The sequence below is a fragment of the Emydura macquarii genome, unplaced genomic scaffold, assembly GCF_026122565.2.
Source record: "Emydura macquarii macquarii isolate MOO-44397 ecotype Brisbane River unplaced genomic scaffold, CSIRO-AGI_Emac_v2 contig_1253, whole genome shotgun sequence".
In the NCBI taxonomy this organism is placed as follows: Eukaryota; Metazoa; Chordata; order Testudines; family Chelidae; genus Emydura; species Emydura macquarii.
The window spans coordinates 9,166,265-9,185,026 of record NW_027131390.1 but is presented as its reverse complement, the minus strand read 5'-3'; the positions used below and the strand labels follow the sequence as shown (position 1 = coordinate 9,185,026).

At 38.1% G+C, this 18,762-nt stretch overlaps 1 protein-coding gene across 4 annotated transcripts in view; it reads right to left on the bottom strand.

Moving 5' to 3' along the window:
* Positions 1–18,762, bottom strand: part of AFF2 (ALF transcription elongation factor 2) — a 477,143-nt gene that overhangs the window by 162,918 nt on the left and 295,463 nt on the right. For all 4 annotated transcript variants that reach the window (XM_067548102.1, XM_067548101.1, XM_067548099.1 and 1 more), the window contains one exon: positions 8,792–8,836. In XM_067548102.1, coding sequence (XP_067404203.1) covers positions 8,792–8,836 — 45 coding nt within the window. The remainder of the gene's footprint in view (positions 1–8,791; positions 8,837–18,762) is intronic.

Below are 18,762 nucleotides of genomic sequence, written 5' to 3'. Positions count from 1 at the left end.
GATGCATTACACACAAGGCGTCCTGGAGTTCCCACTGGGGCTGTGCAATGTAAGAGGAACTTTGTCTATATGGCACAACTGGAGGTAAGCTCTTTGAAGAAGCGTCCGATCACATGCTCCATGCCAGTCCTACTCTTTCCTTGATCTTTGCTGGCCTGTTTAGCCCCAACTCCAGCCCTGAATACCAAGAAAGGGAAGAAGAAAACAGCTCAAGATCTCCCTGGGCCAAGTTATCCTTCCATGAACCAACCAACTTCTTCGGTCTGGTGAATTTATGACAGGGTTTCCCACAAAGTGTACATCATAGATCGTAGCTCATTGCTTTAAACCTACAATACTGCCCCGAGGGCTGACAGAGTGCAACCCTCCCTTCTATAAGATAAAGATGTTTCAGGAGATGCTATTGGTTCTGTCATTTCATACCACAACTGTTTTTAAAACAAATACTCATTTCACAAACCCTAATGGCTCCATTATAATATGTTTTCAATGTGTATTTCTGTGCCTAAGGCAATTTGTTCTGTAAACTAAGCATTATTAATCTACTTAACTGAAAGGTAAAATTGCCAGCAGTTTAAACACTCATGCCCATATTTACCATGTTTCACTATGAGAGGATAAGATGAAATACAGAAATGATTCATCTGAGAACAGAGAAATATTTAACTGTATGTATTTCAAAACAGGACTATTTGTAGATCGATTTATTTTAGTATTACATGTAAGTGGAGCATCCTAGCCTCTAGTGGCTCTTGTGCTTGATAAAAGCTTATTCCATCGGTCACAAGTTATCACCACTTTGGAATCTAGTACTTCAGGATGGCCAGATAGAGTACATTCAAAGCTAGTTTTCACATGATATTTATACACTCCCTGAGGCACTCAGGAGAGGAGACTTGGTACAGCTTTGGTGACGGGCCATAACACTATAATGCATCATCATGGCAAGCCATGAAGGGATGCAGCCTCATTGCAGATTGAGCACCACCCGGATTGCCCTTCTTATTCTTCTCTCTTTCACTGAAGTCATTATTGAATTCAGTAGAGACACTCCTTATTTACATTGACATAATGGATGGGCGACTCAGGTCCCTTGGGCCTGCAAATCGGGACTGGAAATCTTGTGAGAACAGGCAGTGTAGTTTTATGACATTTCATGTTTCCAGTCAACTGTAAGAAGCCTCATGGACTGCCCCTCACGGTATTTTGTTTTTTGTTTCCAGTTTTTTCTGGAACTCAACGTTCAGAGGCATTTGAAAGCACTATATAAAGCTATTCAAACTTTATCAAACACCGCAAATGAGGTCAGTCAGAGATTTGAGCAATGTTTCAGGTTGACTCTATTTCACCTAAGCCAATTTTCCCATCGTTAATGGCAATCTTCCATCTTCATCCCCAATCTACATTCCTTTTGTGCAGTTTTCCATTTTTCTTACAATCTTTGTCATGGCACTGAGTGTATTTAATGGGAGCAAGGATATACATCATGTGAGACATTAAAATCTATGTTAACTCACTCCTGAGGTGATTATAAAGAGAAAAAAAACCTACAAAGTGGTTCCTTTTGTATAACAGAGATGGTGAAGAGCATGGGAAATGGGACCAAATGAGTACATTTTCATACATTTGACAGATGAGAATCACCTTGTTCTCTTCAGATGCATTAACACATTGCCAAATGCTGGTCAATACTATGTTCATTGTGATGGTGCCAATTTACTTTATAGTAATTTTAGCAGTAATATTAGATCTGGCAACAATAGTAGAATGAAATAATGTGACTGAAATTGGCAATATTTCAATTTGGCACTATAAAATATGTGTTAAAATATGACATTCAAGGAGATAAGAAAACAGAGCTGAATATTGTGTTGGAAGTAGGTACAGTGTAATCTCCCTCTATCTGTGTGCATTTTGTAATCTTTCTATTGTCATAGTATAGACAGGCTGGAATAGACTTGTATAATTACCAGTCTTTGCATTTCAAAATGCATTGCCCCCTAATTGGCTTAATATTTTAAACATACAAAATAAGATCTCTGTTTACTTGGGGCCTGAATCTGATCTCACATACACTTGTCTATATGGATGGCGTCCTGATTTTTCACTGCCTTAACCCTTGTGTAGTCATTTACACCTGTGCCAAGCAGGTGCAAAATACTACCACTCTTATTTGGAAGCATTTTACACCATCTATGCACTCCCAGGATCAGATCCTGCCCCATTCCCCGCAAAGTCTGCTTGGCTCTGATCTAGCAGCACACAACAGACTTAGAGTTGGCCTAGGTGGCCACATGATGATACCCCCTCACGTAGGGGAATCCTGTCCTAGCACACAATGAATATAGCCATCCTTGCACAGTGAGCGAATGAGGAGCATTGCTGTTGTGAAGGGACATGGCTGGAATACTGCAATGCTCCCATGATCCTCAGCTGCCAGAATAACCCAGATGCAACTTAGAGCAACCCAAGGTTCATCTACATTGCAGTGGGGTTCTGTCCTAGAATTGGGGACATAAAGTGGCATACAGCCACCTTGCCCTCCCCTAGATTCTGGGCCAACCTGAATTCAACTGAAGACTGGACCCACTGTTGCACTGGTATAAATGGCTATAGCAGGTGTGTAACTCCACAATAAAAAGCCCATGTAATTCTATTGACTTCACTGGCATTACCCCTGCTGGTCTTAACAACATCAGAATCAGCTATGAACAAACCACACTGCATTCTCATTTTTCCAGAGCAATGGCTACCTAATAGGCCCTTAGGGCTGAATTCTGTGCTTAGTTATACATGTAAGGGCTAAATTCTGCTTTCATTTACCTCAGAATAATTCAGGGGTAAATCATCTTAGAACAGCAACAACAAGAGGAAGTGGAGCTACTCCCGATTTACACTGTGGTAAATGAGAGAAGAATTCCTTGGTCAATTGAACTACTTTTTGATTCGCACTGAGGGGAGAGCAAAAGTTGGCCCTACGTCTACTGTGTAAACACTATTTTAAAGTTGGCAATGTGATGTTTTGGGGATTAGGGGGAAATTATTTTTATTTTATTTTATATTTATATTAATCTTTTTTACCCATAAAAATCTTTGTGTTCAGAAAGAAGGTCTAAAGAAGAGGAAAAAATAGTTGCAACACACTGTAGTCTTCAAAGCAGGGGACTGCCTGTTCCGCGAATGCTTCCTGAGCCTTCCTTCCAGCCAAGGTACAGAGGGCATGGATACACATTTACACGTGGGTTAGCTTTTCAATCTCTTTTTTCATTTCAATAGAAATAATAAATCACATTATCCAGGAGAAAGAAGGAGCTTGACACAAAACATATGATGCAGGGCTATTTTTATAGCACACCTAAGACATATAGGGATTCATTTATTTACTCAGCTATTTAAAAGTGGCTACTCTTACTCATTCTCTGGACAGCTAAATGCTAGGTTGCTAAGTTACTGTTATTTGACATCATCTCCTCCCCAACGTATTCCCACATTTGACAGGTTCACATGATTTACTAAGCCAGTCAGCTCGTTATTCACTTGTCCAATGACGTCTGTAGAATCGTTTTAAATTCACATCATGTCCCTCTCAGCAAACCCCAAGATTTCACATGAAAATATTTAAACTGCTTGTCAGCTACTAAGTGAATTTGTAACCACGCTGGACAGTCTACTGGTATTTTTCAAGTTACAATTATTATAATTAGGTTTAGCATCGTTCTTCAGCATTGGTTTGTATTTTAGAAGAGAAAACAATTACTGAGGGGCAAATAATGGGCTATATCTGTTACAGGCTAATTTTGCTCAGTGAACAGCTCACCTCTGCTATGGATAATACATATTAAATCCATTAGTGCTTTCAAATGGCATGAGAAAGGTAATACTACACATAATTTACCCAGTCAAGGGCATTTTCACCTGCTGATCAATTTACATATTCTCCAATGTCATTAGATATGAGCTAGTCATCAGAAGAATAGAAGACAGTATAAATTATAGACTTTGCTCATTTAACTCCAGTCATTTTTATACTAATTACAATTTAAATTATATTTAGGATTTGTTTTGCTTCTAGACTAGAAAGCTTTTAATTAATATCACAGCTGTCTGTATAATATCAGAAATCTATCTAGTTACTTGACACTACTCTACAATGAAATAGATACCCTCTAGAATTCTTCTGCCCATTTATGCAGTGGCAGCTTTTTAGATTTAAATGTTTACTTACTTATAAAAAAAGCAATTTAGCAACACAGAAATGATCGTTTTTTATATACAGGGCCAGATCCTGATTTCAGTGGGGCTATGTCCATTTGTACCATCTGAAGATTTGGCCCTTGATCTCAATGTGGGTAATTATATTCAGCTTTCCTAAAATTCATCATGGGATTTCAAAGGAATGAAGTATATTTCTTTTCCTGTTCTAAAGCTCTATGTAGCATTTTGTACCATGACCTGTTCCATTCCAGAGGTGGCTGCATTCCACCGATTGGTACAATGATTCTTGAAGTGAGAGCAGGCTTAAATTGGCTCTAATTTCCTGCACAGTCAGCAAGACCATCCAGGGCGGAGCTAATACATTCTAAAGGAGATACCGGCAGTATTCTGCAGAAACTCCTTGGCAATGGAACACCATTGCTAGCTGGCACTCACTGGGACAAACTTTGCCCCCTCAATGAAATGCAGAGGAGCTGAAAATGGTTCTGAGGGCAGTGTTTGTCTCCCTACACACGCACACGCACATCACTAGACTGTGGCTAGCTCCAGGCAGGTGTGCATGGGATGGCTACAATCTCAGTCACTGTGTTCCAGTCTGCAAGTACTGGAGGTATCTGGTAGCATCAGATACACCAAAGGTAACAGGAAGAGGCACTGAAGTCAAAAGAGTTACTTCAGATTTACACTTGTATAAATGAAAGCAGACACTGGCCTCTGGTCACAACACTCTGTATTGTCTCCAAAAACATATTGGGCACAACCCCGAAAGTCAAAGTGATGTAAATTAATGCTCAGCAGGACTGACTCTCCACTCCTTTACAATGATGTCAATCAGGAGTAACTCTATTAATTTAGATCATAAGCTCTTTGGATAGAGACTGTGTTTTTGTTATATGTCCGTAAATTGCCGAGCTCAATGGACCTGGCCTCCCTGTGTTACTGCAATGCAAACAAGACCTAACAACAACATTAGAGCACACTGTTGTAAATAACAGAAGCATCAGACCCCGAACCTTGGTTTAAAATGTCCAGGCTTTTTTTCTAGTTTGCATCACAATTTTCTGACAAATTATTTTTATATGCCTAGCAATTGACAGGCTAATTTAAATCCATATTATTAGTAATATTTGAATAAAGAAAAATATTTTCTTGGGTTTTGTTTTTTCATTTTAATTGCTCTTCCACAGATACCACATTGTCTTTAAATAGTAAGACATATTTTAGAACAGAAGGAAGCCTATCTAACTCCATCTATCCATCTCCATCTATCTGTCTAGTGCTGGTAACCTGTAATCAATGCAAATGTACGAGTTACTTTTACTCTTTGGCTTTAGTTTGAAGGCAATTTTTTTTTTTTAAACAAAGCTTCTCAGCCATGCGGGTTAGAAAAGCAAAATCAACAGGAGACTGGTCTATCATTAACCTTTGGTTATGGTACCATGAGCAGTTCTCCAGGCACTTACACAAGATGACATAAGTGGCTAAGTGTTTCAGGAAATCTGAAACACTGAAATTTTGTCTCAGAAGACTCAGGGGTCTGAATGGACACAGGACCTTTCCCCTCACTTGGTTGGTAAGTTCTGACCATAAACTCACTTAAACTCCATTTTTATTTGTTAGCATCTATTAGGAATCCCAAACCTCTAAGTCTATAAAAACATGAATCAAGATCAACCTGAAAAAAGAACTCTGTAAAATCAGAGGGCATAGGTCTCAGCTTATGCTTTGTTATATATAAAGCCTTGTGACAAACAAAATGCAAGAGTTATTGATACTTTCTTAGGGGTAGAACTCAGTTAAGTTGCTTAGTTTCCTTACTTTTCTTAAATACTCAAAGGAGTGAAATGCACTCAAGGGAGACAGATATAACAGGCTGGAGCCAGGCATATTACCAGCAGGCTTGGAGAAAGTTCCCTACACAGCTTTACAAATGCACCTCAACAAAATTTTAGTCTTGATTCTCTCTTGAGCAGAGATTGACAATATTTACAAATTGTTTGGTAAGCCGCCTTAGTAGTAAAATGTTTGGCTACAACGGAGTCACTCTGGATTCACACCTAAGTATCTGAGCAGAATATGGCCAGGTTTAGTCAGCCCTATTACCCTAAAAAAATAAATTCTGGCACTTTGTTCACATTGAGTGTAGTCCCATTGATTTTAATAGGGCCTACTCATGGAATAAGGTGCTACTCAACATCGGCAAGGGTGGCTCCTAGGGAGTATGTACCTGATCCAAAGCCAATTAAAGTTGATGAGATATTCACACTAACTTCAACAAGTGTTAGTACCGGGCCGGAGAAATTTAACCTCAGTCTTTGTCAATGCAGATCACTATTAGTAGGTCACAAGGGTAGGAATAATACGTACTAGGGTCTAACTATACAGCCACTGAAGACAGTGGGAGATTTGCCATCAACTTCAATAAGAACAGGGATCAGATTCACATAAGACATTCTTACGTTTTGTGAGTATATGTGTTGTTTACGCATTAAAACGGTCACTTGAATGATCTTTGGAAATAATAATTTACATTATACTTTTTTCTGACATTGTTTTTCTGAAAATAACTGCTTTCCCAGCAGCAGTTAATTCCTTTCAATATTAAAAAATATAATTCAAACACATAAACAACACAGATGGAGAAATATGTTTAAAAACACAAAGTATTTTTCATAGTTTTTCAAACTTATTTTTCCCTCTGTCTCTATTCTTTACATAATAACCCTTTGGAAGTTCGAAACCAATTTTTTTCCCCCTTTCTTGGACGTATTACTTCATGGGATACGCAATTTCAAGTTTGTCGTCAGATTCCACACAAGTGCTAGCTTTCCACATTGATTTATAATCATAAAATCATAGGGTTAGAAGGGACTGCAAGTTATAGAGGAACATTGGAAACACATGAAGAACTACATTAACTCAATCAAAAGATAATACATACGTAAAAAAGGGCAGTTCCTCTGATCTGAGTATTCTTATTAGTTTCAACGGGACTGTGGAGAACATGGGAAATAAAGCTGGACAGAAAATAATTTTCCCATCTACAAATATTTTCAAGACTTCAGAATTTTTCCTCCATTATGAATCGGGCTGAGAAGTCAAAATCTCAAAAATATTTGTGAACCAAAAAACCCCAAATTTTTCATTTAAAAAATGTCAAAAAGTTTTGATACGACAATTTCAAAACATTTTTCCTCAATGTTTTTTTGAGTCAGGAAATTCATTTAACCTGACCCCCGTGTGTGATTAGCAGCTTTGGCAAATTTGTACTTTTTGATGAAAAAATGATTAGTTGAAAAGTTCCCAACCAGGAATAGTGAGAAATGCCAGGATCATTTTACAAATATTATATGGCCATCTATTTGTTTGATTGATTGTTATTGTGGTATTTGCTATATGATTATTAGGGGTTAATTGAGTTAATTTGTACGAAGGTAGGAAAGCAGACAAACATTTCTGATAGCCCTCCATTCACTGAGGCTTAAAAGGACAAAAAGGTGTCAATCTCTTTGCAGTTTTATCCTGAAAGCAACACTGTGGCCAGTGACCCCAAAATGGCGGGCCCTGAGGCATGAAATGGAAACAAAGGACTATGGAGTGGATAAAAGCCTGCGCTCCTTGAGCACAAAGAGGGATAGCACAAAGAGTGACCACTGTGGTGCAGCTTGACCTTCCCCCACTCCCAGTTCCCCAAGATTGGGGTTTCTGGGATAAGCCAGGCATACCTAAGTTTTATTCATGAATGTAGATTGTTCATTGTGTTAAAAACTTTATTTCTCGTTATGTTTTGTTCCTGCTGTTAAGATTAAACAATACTTTGTTTTCAAGAGGCTGTTTTGAGACCCTGTATTCCCCTGCTGGTCACAGTTCCTGTTGGGCAGACTTTCAGGGCTTGAACCCAGTTGGGCCCACTGAGCAATGGTACATAGGGTAGTTGCCAGCCCACGTCCTGGTCTGGTCTGTGAGGGGGGAAACAAATCATAGGATTCCACCCCAGGACGGGAAGGCAAGAAGCCTGTCATTTGAAGGGGCTGCACTCACAGAGACTGAGAGGGGTCAACAGCATAGCTAGCTCCGAACCGTGACTGGGATTACTTGGGTTTGGTCTACACTTGAAATTGTGGAAAAGACCACACCACCTAGAGTCATGCCGACAAAACTCCCAGTGTAGATGCAGCTATTGAAGATGATGTTAGCTATGCCGATTGAAAAGTGCTTCAATCAGCGTAGTTAACATTGTTTGGGGAGGTAGTGTTCCTACACGGGCAGAAAAATTCCTTCCTCTGGTATATGCAGCATGTATACTAAGGGGTTATGCCAGCATAGTTAGGCTGACATAGGCTCTGTAGTGTAGACATAGCTTTGGAAGAGAAGAAACGAAGGTATGTAGAACTGGCCCCAACACAGGTAATATTTTGGGCCTCGCAAACCTTGACAGTGTGTCTTTAATTTGGTACTCACCATTATAGTATTATTTAAATATAATATTATGAACTCTATTTAGCTTACTTGAACAAAGATGAGACAATTATGCTATAATTAGAAGATGATATAGGAGCACAAGTCTTAAACTCACCCGTAATATTTCTTCCACACAGCTGGAGTCATTGGAAAGGCTAACCTAGGGTTAAAAAAAAAAAAAAAAAGTCAGCCACTCACAGAATGCAAAGTTTACAGATTAAAAGTAACTGGGGATGTAAATAGCTCTATTAAACCACAATTAAGAAGAAAATGCCCCATTATTTGAAATACACTTCATCCAGTGATCATTACCAACAGAATTTTCCAATTTACTAGAAAGAAGCATCTCTATAATATCTTAAAGATATTTTTGTAAGTGTTTTGTTATAAACAATAGTTTAGAAAGAATATAGTAACCTGATTTCCTCACAGTTAAAAATGGGCACTAAAATTGCTAGAAACTTTTATAAAGGATGAAGATATCACCATTGTGCCAATATACAGAGTTCAGTGAGAATACCGGGTATGTTTTAACTTACAACATGCCACAATTTAGAGCAGAGGTGATAACAGTTAAGAATAAATTGTTATCAAGCATCTTATCCTACAGCTTACTATGCTAACAGCCAAGACAACTCTTAAACTCTGAACATGTACTACAGTAAAACGCTGGTTAGATTCTAAAGGTGGGTGCTGATTCCTCTGTCTCTCACTTCATTGGCCTGTTACAGGTTAAGTATCTCCCAAAGCCTGAAAAGCACACAGGAATCCATCTTTAGAGTTTTGAGAAATCTTCCATATATCTTAAAAATATGCATTACATCACACACAGATGAGTGGGTGCTTATAAAAATCTTGCAATTTAGCAATATAGTTCTTTAAACATTACTGGTGGTATTTGTCATAATTCCCCATTCTAAGTGTAGAAAATAGCACAAATACCCTAAATGCTGCAAATAAATATATGAGCAATAACTGTCAGGATTTTAAGAGCACTTGCCATGTATACATTTTGCAGCAGTTAAATTGTATGTATGTACAATAGGTTTTTATTATGACTGTCTTGCCTGGGTGCACACTTCCCTGAATCTATTGTACAGTGAACCCATTCCCCATGCACACAATTTGGGGGGATGTTTCCAAAAGTGCTCAAAAGCCTTTGAAAATTCTCATCCTTGATTACTAGAACTTGGTTAGGGGAAGGCACCCCATGGCCACCCCTCTTTCCCTCCGTCCCCACACATAGCAGCACATGCTGTAGACCTTTGGTTGGGGCAGCCACTAACTGTGTGTTCTTCCTCATTCTTGAATCTCGATGCGGGCGTCAAGTTTAAATTAATAGAATTATAGCAACTAAAGACAGAAATGGCCTATCGGTCACCTAGTACATCTCCTCACCAATGCAGGATTCTTTCCCTACCATATATCCTCTAGTGCTTTGGCCAGTCTAGTTCCAACCATCTCAGGAAATGAGGCTTCCACACTTCCTTTGAAAGACTATTCCATGCTTTATTGATCTCACTGTCAGGACATTCTTCCGGACAAACAGGCTATATTTTCCATTTTTCATTTCATTTCATCCCATCATATCTATGTGTAACCTCCTCCGTCGCTCTAAATAATTCATGCCCTTCTGTGGCATTTACATCATTCATATATATCTGTACACATTTATACTCCATCTTACTCCACATGTATATTGTATATTTAACTCTCATAATCTTTCCTAGTAAGCCATTCCTTCCACCCTCTCTCATCATTTTGTTGCTCTTTTCTGAACTACCTCCAGTTTGTCAGTATCTAGGTAATTAAGTGCCCAGAAGTGAACATGATAAATCTGGCTCTTAGTTACACTGTTTAAAACAGGAGTAATTTTATTGATTTTACCCCACCTCTACAGCACCTATGTTGGATATACATGTCAGAACATTGGGATTAAGAAAAATATCCCCTTCTCCCTATATTCTACCTAACTAATAAAGTCTAACTCACAACCCCCCATTCCTTGAGCAAAATCTATACCCCACTGCGGCCAATGGAATTTTTGCCATTGACTTCAGTGGGCATGGCTTTCCAACCCAGGTGTATTTGAAAGCTTCACATGCATATTCTATAACTTCTCTTTCAGACACCTCTGCCCCAAATCTCCTCCTAATCCTCTTCCTTTCACTTCGTCCAGGCTTTTTTCTCTTGATAGCTTCCAAGTTCTTTGCTCACCTTCACTTTTTGCGTGTGTCTTCTTTCCTATACCATGAACAGCTTCCCAACTAACAAATCCCAGGACCTCTCCCTATTAAAACTCACCTCCTCAATTATACGTTCCAGTGACCACCACCACTAAATTTTGTATACCAGTGCTCAGTAATTTCCCATTTGCATCCTTGGGACCGTTCATCTTTGGGACAAAATACTTCTTACTTATTTGACACACCTGTCCTAATGCACAGCACTATGTAAGTTTACATTGCTTAAGAAATAACAACACAAATACACAATTTTAGTTTAGTAAAACCCACTACATATTCTGTAATCACAATCTGCTTCTGCTGGCAACACTCCCTAATAGCTCTAAATGATCATGCATCAATTTTGTTAATGGCAAAGTAAATTTCTTTTAATGACTTGACAGAACTTTTGTTCCCTTTGGCATTGCTTTGTTTTGAAACATGGTTATTAAGGTAACACATGATGTCAAAGTGCTGTGATTGTCATATGGGGAGATCCAACCAGGAGCAGGCACAAAGTGAAAAACATTTAGATTAATGCAAGACATTAAAAGAATAATTGTTACAGCATGAATATCAGAGAGAAGATCAATGTAAGTCTTTCAGTACATTACTATTCATGGATTTTTAAAAGAACGAGACCCTTTTTTCTAAATTCATGCTGTAGCTCCACATCTCTAAGGGACAAGAAAAAGCAGAGATCTACCAGAAACTTAGTCTATCCTGAAAAAAACGTTCAAAGTGCACATCAGAAACTGCAAATTAATTGCTCATAAACACGTGCATTCAGCTAACAAGTGCAAGTGGCATTGCGCAGCACACTACTGGGTCTATGCAGAGACTCATCAGGCCAGAGTGAAATACAGCTAATACAGTATTTGTAGCCTACACTACTGCTAGTGCTGCAAGAAATTATTATTAGAATTTACACGAAAATGTCTTTGACACTGGACATCCCATAAGAAATACTATTATTCTCCTAATCACTAGAAAATCAAGTGGTTTGAATGCTGCCAGGTGATTTTTTTAAGCTTTCATCAGTAGTCACATTTTAAAAAGAAAAAACAATGCTTTGAGGTTTGATTTGGACATTCTTTTTGGATCCTCTATCTCTGTGAATAACATGATCTAATTTAACAGGTAGGATAGATTATACGAATTATATTTCTGTAAAACCGAGTGCTTGATGCGCACGTCATGAGCTCTTTTCTCATTCTGCAGTGTATTAATGAACTTTTGATTGAAAAACAGTTAATATTACATACGCTGCAGACATAAGTCCTGAGGTAATGTAACTTCAATCAAACTGAAAAGATTTCACAACAGTTATATGGTACACTGAATTCCTCTTCCAATTTCATTTTACTCCGGTGAAACTCCTTTGCATCAAAAGATTTTGTGTTTACTTTAAAATATTGCTTCCAGGGGAAAAGAAGAGGTCAGATGGTCAAAATATTCCAGCTAAAAAAGCAGTCTCACAAGTGAAAAAGCAGAACTTAAATGATGTGGAACCTAAAGGTTTAATGTATGACTTGGTGGGCCCCATGTTAAACTCTGGGAAGGAGGCATGAGGAATAAAAGAATGAAGGGAAAATAGTTTTTATGTTATGCAAATCAAATGACAGTATTATAATATCTAACGAGTAATGTTGATATAAAATAACCTTCCATTTTATTCATTCAGCAATTCATTGGCCACACTCTAATCTTGAACTATTTATAACTTGCACGAGCTCAGTTTTTGTTTATGTTACATGGGAAAATTGTGTAATATGCCTTTCCCATGTAATTTACATCTGATTGGTGTTTATCGATATGAAAGTTTCAAAGGAGAAGACACTCTTTTGAAATGCCACATTGGAAAAGGAGTGGAACTGGCATAAAGAACTCTGCTAAGAATCAAAATCTTCCAACAAACTTCTGGTAAGTAGACAGCGCATATTAGTCTAGTCTTGAAAATTCAGATTCAAGTTTGGTAGACATCATCACACTCTGGATAATCTCTTTGGCAGGACTAAAGGATTGTATTTTCATTAGGATAAATTGTTCTTGAACAATTTCTCTGAGTTTACTGGTGCACAATTGGCATTAAAGAAGTAATGCACCTTTCTTATCTCTGTCATATTGGAAACACAAATGTTTCATGATGCAAATATGATCCCACCCCTTTCACTTGTTTTTGAGCACCAATAATCTCACATATCCATGGATCTACTTCCAGTGTTATACCCTTTATCTAGGACTCCATTGTGGACTCTAGAGAGATTAAGCTAATGCTACTGTTTACTTCTGTGGACACACATTGATTTTTCACTTACTGGCAAGAAAAGATCCTGTGCACGAGCCTGGATCGATTCTTTTGATTGTGCACTATAGGGTGATAAGAGAAAAACTCTTCTAAAGCCAGGAATGGCAACAACAGGACCCTTAATACCTGCCTAATTCTATGAATGCCGTCAATGCCTCCAATGTGTCCTGTGGAGATGAATACTGTGTGGAAAGTGGGCCATATGTACTAAGAATTGAAAATTTCCCATATATGGTGGAAAGAAGAGGCTTCCCTCTAATCAAATTTAGAATCCAACCATTAGCACACATTCAACCAAACCCTTCCAGGCTGCCAGTATGACGGATTTGTTAACAAACAGCCTTCAGCCAAAACACCCGTCTGGATGTGTAGCATGAAGATTACATAACAATGAAGACAGACCCGCAGAAGTGGGGGTTAATACTGACGAATGGTGCACTTCAGATGTCATGTCCTCCAGTCATTGTAGCATTTGTGTTGCTCATCTCTGTACTTTATCCAATTTTGCTGTATCTTTACTGGACTGTGAGGACCAAACACAGTACTTCAGTGACAAATGCATGAGGGCTATTTCCCCCCTTATAGTTACACCCAAGAGCAGTTTTGCCTATTTCTGCAATGGTGTTGCACTGCAAGTTCACAGCTGGTTTTCCATGTACAGTCATCCCTAAGCCTTTTTCTGACTCTCTCCTTTCTATTTGTCAGTCTATCCCTCAGTCGGTATGTGTGCTATTTATTTCCTCTCCGGAGGTGGATTGCTTTATATTTATGTGTAGTGAATTTCATGGCATTGCATACACTCCACTGGTCTAATCTCCCCTGGTTGCTTTGCAATTCACTCCTCCTGTCTGTTTCCTATTTCACTAAGATTTTGTCCCAAAAGGGACATTCATGTCAAAGATGCCTGAAATAATTGTCAGGCTAATCTCAGTAACTGGGAGTTTCCTGGATTTTTCCTTACTGCCTTTAGAGCAAACAGGTTAAAAATAGGTGCAGCAAATGAACAAGTAGTGAATATTACTGCTTGGTTCTATTTTCTTCCTGTGTATGTGATATTCGTAAGGTTATCACAAGTATATATTAGGACTGTGTGTTTGGGGTCTTCAGGAACCTGAATGGAATCAAAAGAGTGATATCCAGATAAATCCAAATAAAGTGGACTTTCCTGTGTTCGGATATGTGTTAGTCGCGGAGTTATTAATTCCTCAGGTAGACATTTGTGGGTCCCAATTAATACTCATATACTTTTTTCTCAGAGTACCTCCATCATGCAGGAACTAAAACACAATGAGAAGACTAGATATCACAAACATCTCCCTGGGGCATCCAAAAGTCTGTGAAAAATACATGTAAGTACAATATAAAAAACAAATAAAGAAAGGCATGCCTGGAACACAAATAAAACAGCAGCCCCTATTCTCACCCTTCCCATACATGTTGCACTCTGGAGAAGTTATGCCAAATCTCCAAAGTTACTGAAGAATCTGAACAAGTTGCAATTACTGAACCAAATGTAATGTCAGTTCACTGGTGCAGCCACATCTGAAGGCAGTGTGGTTGTGCCAGTATAAGTTAGAGAAGGATCAAGCCCCTTCTCATGCATAAAGTGAGTTAACTAGGAAAACAGCTCTGCCTGGGATCTGATCATAGACCTATTTAAGTCAATAGAACGACTCCCACTACTTCAATGGGCTCTTACAGGCCCTTCCTTAACTCAGAAGTCAAAGTTGTCAATGCCACGGAATTTTAATTTCCTACGCAGACCTAACGAACCTAACATGCTCATCTTCAACCATTTCCTCTTATCAGCTAGACAACACAACAAGGTCAGCGCGTATATATAAAAGAGCAGAATGCAAAACAGAACTCTGAAGGAATTACATGTTATTTGTTGACACTGAATGAAATAGTTTTGGAAGTTCAGCAGCAGATCAATACCAGATCAATCAAAGATACCATCCCACTGCCCAGTCTTGATCAAGCAGGCATTTGTAAAACTTACAGCCATTTTACTTGTGGCCAAAACATTCCGCTTGTTTAAATACAAGCTATTGTTTGAGGCCCCATTAATACTGGCAAAGCGCAAACAATGGCAGAACTTAGCATTTATTATATATATATTATACACACACACACACACATCTATATTCTAAGAATCATAAGCACCCCTTCAAACCGCGCCTTTGTATTTTTATCTTGTCTTCAGAAGATATGAAGAAGTTACCCTAGGCCCCTCCATTACAAGGATGTAAAGGTGTACTGACTGACCTCAAATGCCACGCTGCACTAGTCATGCTGCACTTTGCATTTGACATGGCACAGACAGACAAACAATCAGACAGTGCAACCCCTGGCTGCTAAAATACATGATGTGCCAAAAGAACAGATGAAGGGTCTGTTTGTCCTCTCAGTTACACTGGTGTAAGTCAACTCCTTTGAAGTCAATGAAGCAACATGAATGTAAAACTAATCTAAATGAGAGGAAAATTTGGCCTTTTGAGTCTAATTCTGCTCTCAATTCATCCTTGGAGTAACTCTTCTGAGGACCTTGGAGTTTCTATCAAAAGCCCTTGCTACATGTAAGTAAAATATCTAAATTTGACACAAACTTGAATCTCATCTCATTTGCACCTATTTTACTGTGTGCATAAATTCAGTGACTGCAATTATCTTAGTCCCAATATACACCAGTATGAGTGAGATCAAAATCAGGCTCTGGTTGTGCAAGGGTTCACTGAAATACTAGGGAAGTTTTGATGTCAATAAAGTTGCGTCAATTTAATTGAAAGCACCAACTGTACTCAGATTGGAAACTCAGAGAATTTTAAATCAGAACACCTCTAAAAAAATATCTTGTATGTTTGACAATATTTTTAATATACCTACATGAATACAAGGGGGTTTGTTCTGTTGATTTTTTTTTTTTGAGCTCTTCTGAATCCACTCATTTAAAAAAAAAACTCCTCAGTATGAGTTTTTATACTAGTTTGCAAAGACACAGCTGCAGGGTTAGTGCAAGGACCCAAATTCATTGCTCAAACCTTGTTTGCAAATTAGTCATTTTCATAGATCTCTTCACTAGAGATCGTGATTCATAAATTGCATCCTTAGACTGTCTTTTCAAAATACAGGCTACAATTCCAAGGGCAAGAAAAGCAGCACTGCATTCTGAGGAAACAAAATCATCCTTTTGAAACATCAGAAAGGTTAAATATCAATGGCTGTGTCCAGGTTAACACAACTGACCTGCAAATATTTTTTGGTTAACTCTGATCCACCCACAAAAAAAAAAAAAAAAAAAGAAGGAAACTTGCTGCATGACAAAGAAAATGATACCTTGCTCCTACACGGAACATGAAAACAAGGACACTAGTGTTTGCAACTTAATGGGGAACTGATCCAAATTCAGGCAACTCTCTCGAAAACCTGGTCTTATCCTTGTTAAACACTAAAACACTTATGATGATCTGAATTGCTACTGGATGACAGTGTTATCACACCTACATGGAACTGAAGTAGCCCTTTCTGAAAGTCCATATAACTTAAAGAAATCTGAAATTGAATGGAATCGTTACTACCTCCCTCTTAGTGATATTTGTATGGAAAATGTGTTGATCTATTAATGCCAAGGGACACCACTAAATGTACTTCACGCAGAAGTTGCATACTTTTCTTGAGCTTCTGAAATCTCTTAGATCTGTGCAAGTGCTTATGGTGTGTATGCTTTAACTGCTCACTAAAATGAGAGGCTATCTAAGAATAACTCACTTCCATTAGATTTATAAATCACATTCATTAATTCTACATCTCCAGCAGTACAGAGCCCAAACTCTAATGCAAGATCTAATTAAAGAAAAGAAAAGGGGGAGGGAAACCCCAAACACTGGAATTGAAACACAGAAGTAACTGTTTAGCCTCAAATTAATGAGGCGCTATATATACTAAGCAAGAATGTCCATAAATCCCTAATGAGGATTTTAAACACATTAAAACTTCCTAATACAAAGTGTTTGCCTTCCTTTTATCCAATAACAAATAAGCCAATAATTTTCTGCCTCTAAATGACACTATTAACTGTCATGGCATGTTTTATTTGACAAACCCGCCGTTCAAATACAGTAAAACCAATTAATTTGCCTGCTGTGAAATGTGTTTCATAATAGCTTTTATGTGGTTTTTCTTCTCAAAGAAATGTAAATAGGAGGTCAATGTAGGTGCCTGATTTTGCTTAAAAATATGCCACAACATTTATAGATTGTCTAGTCAGTTTGCATTTCAAATGAATTGAAAGATAACCTCCATTTTCAGGTCATCAATCATATAATGGCCTCCTGATACGTAAACAGTTACAGATTAATAGTTTTATTACTAGGAAATGGTCACATATTTGAGATGTGATAGTTGCAAAATTACCACTTCATTCTGTTATAAGTAATGGTTTGCAGTCACAATGCTTACCCTCTCTGACTTTGTTATCAACCTAGCTACCACCATATCGTCTCATCCAATGTCATTCAAAAAAATGTACCCTAGATCCTTGTGCTGAGGAAATTGCTTTTTAAAATTGGAGTTGAATTCCAATGCTTTTAACTGAAAACATGACAATGTGTTAGCTACTTGTTGCTGTTGTTGTTGTTGTCAGAAAAATCGATAGTACAAATAAAAGATATTTCTGTGATTTTAAGGTTCCCATGGGACTTACTTAATAGATGCAATTAGGGTAGGAAAGCAACACCATGTTACATCTGTCCTACAATTAAGGCATATCTGAATCTCTCTGTTTCCCAAGGCCATGTCACTTCAAAAGATCAGTCTGCAAAAAGTACACACTTGACCCAGGCACTTCATAAAAGTGCTTGCTGCTTTCACTCTTTGCCCACTATGTGAACTGTACTGCGTTGTAAATACAAGGCAAAATAGAGGATAATGCATGGCACACTATGGTTTACGAGGCCTAACTGAATGCCAATTAATCTTTACAAGATATGTACAGCTCCATCAGTCCATGTATTGCATCATAGTTAAGTGGAGACTATGGTTTATTTACCTTAAAATGGAAACATACAAAGAAAGGGGGAAAAAAAAGAAAACAAAAAACAAAAAACAAAAAGGAAGAGGAAATAAATAAAATAAAGATGCATATCACTGATGAATTTTGACATCAGTGCCCTCTTATTTAAATGGCTGCAATAGATTACCAACCAGAACAAGGTAATTCATATACTGTACCACTGACGGCTGATTTTCAAGCCTGCACTCTCCTGCATGTTTATATTTCTTATTGCAATAAGCAAACATAATCTGCAAACTAACTCTGAAGAGATCTGCCAAGTCCTTTTGGCACAAGCAAGGTGTGTTCATGCAAAGTAGGACTATGACAAATCAAAGATAGTGAAAATGCTTTGCAACTCTATTAGCAAGTTTAACAACCTCTGTTCTTCATCATACCGAATTTCCTCATCATACGCGATTGTCGTTTGGGTGGCAATCACTATTAATATCAGTGGAAGTTTCTGCTAGAATAATCTGGCCCTTTGCTACTTGGTTTGAATT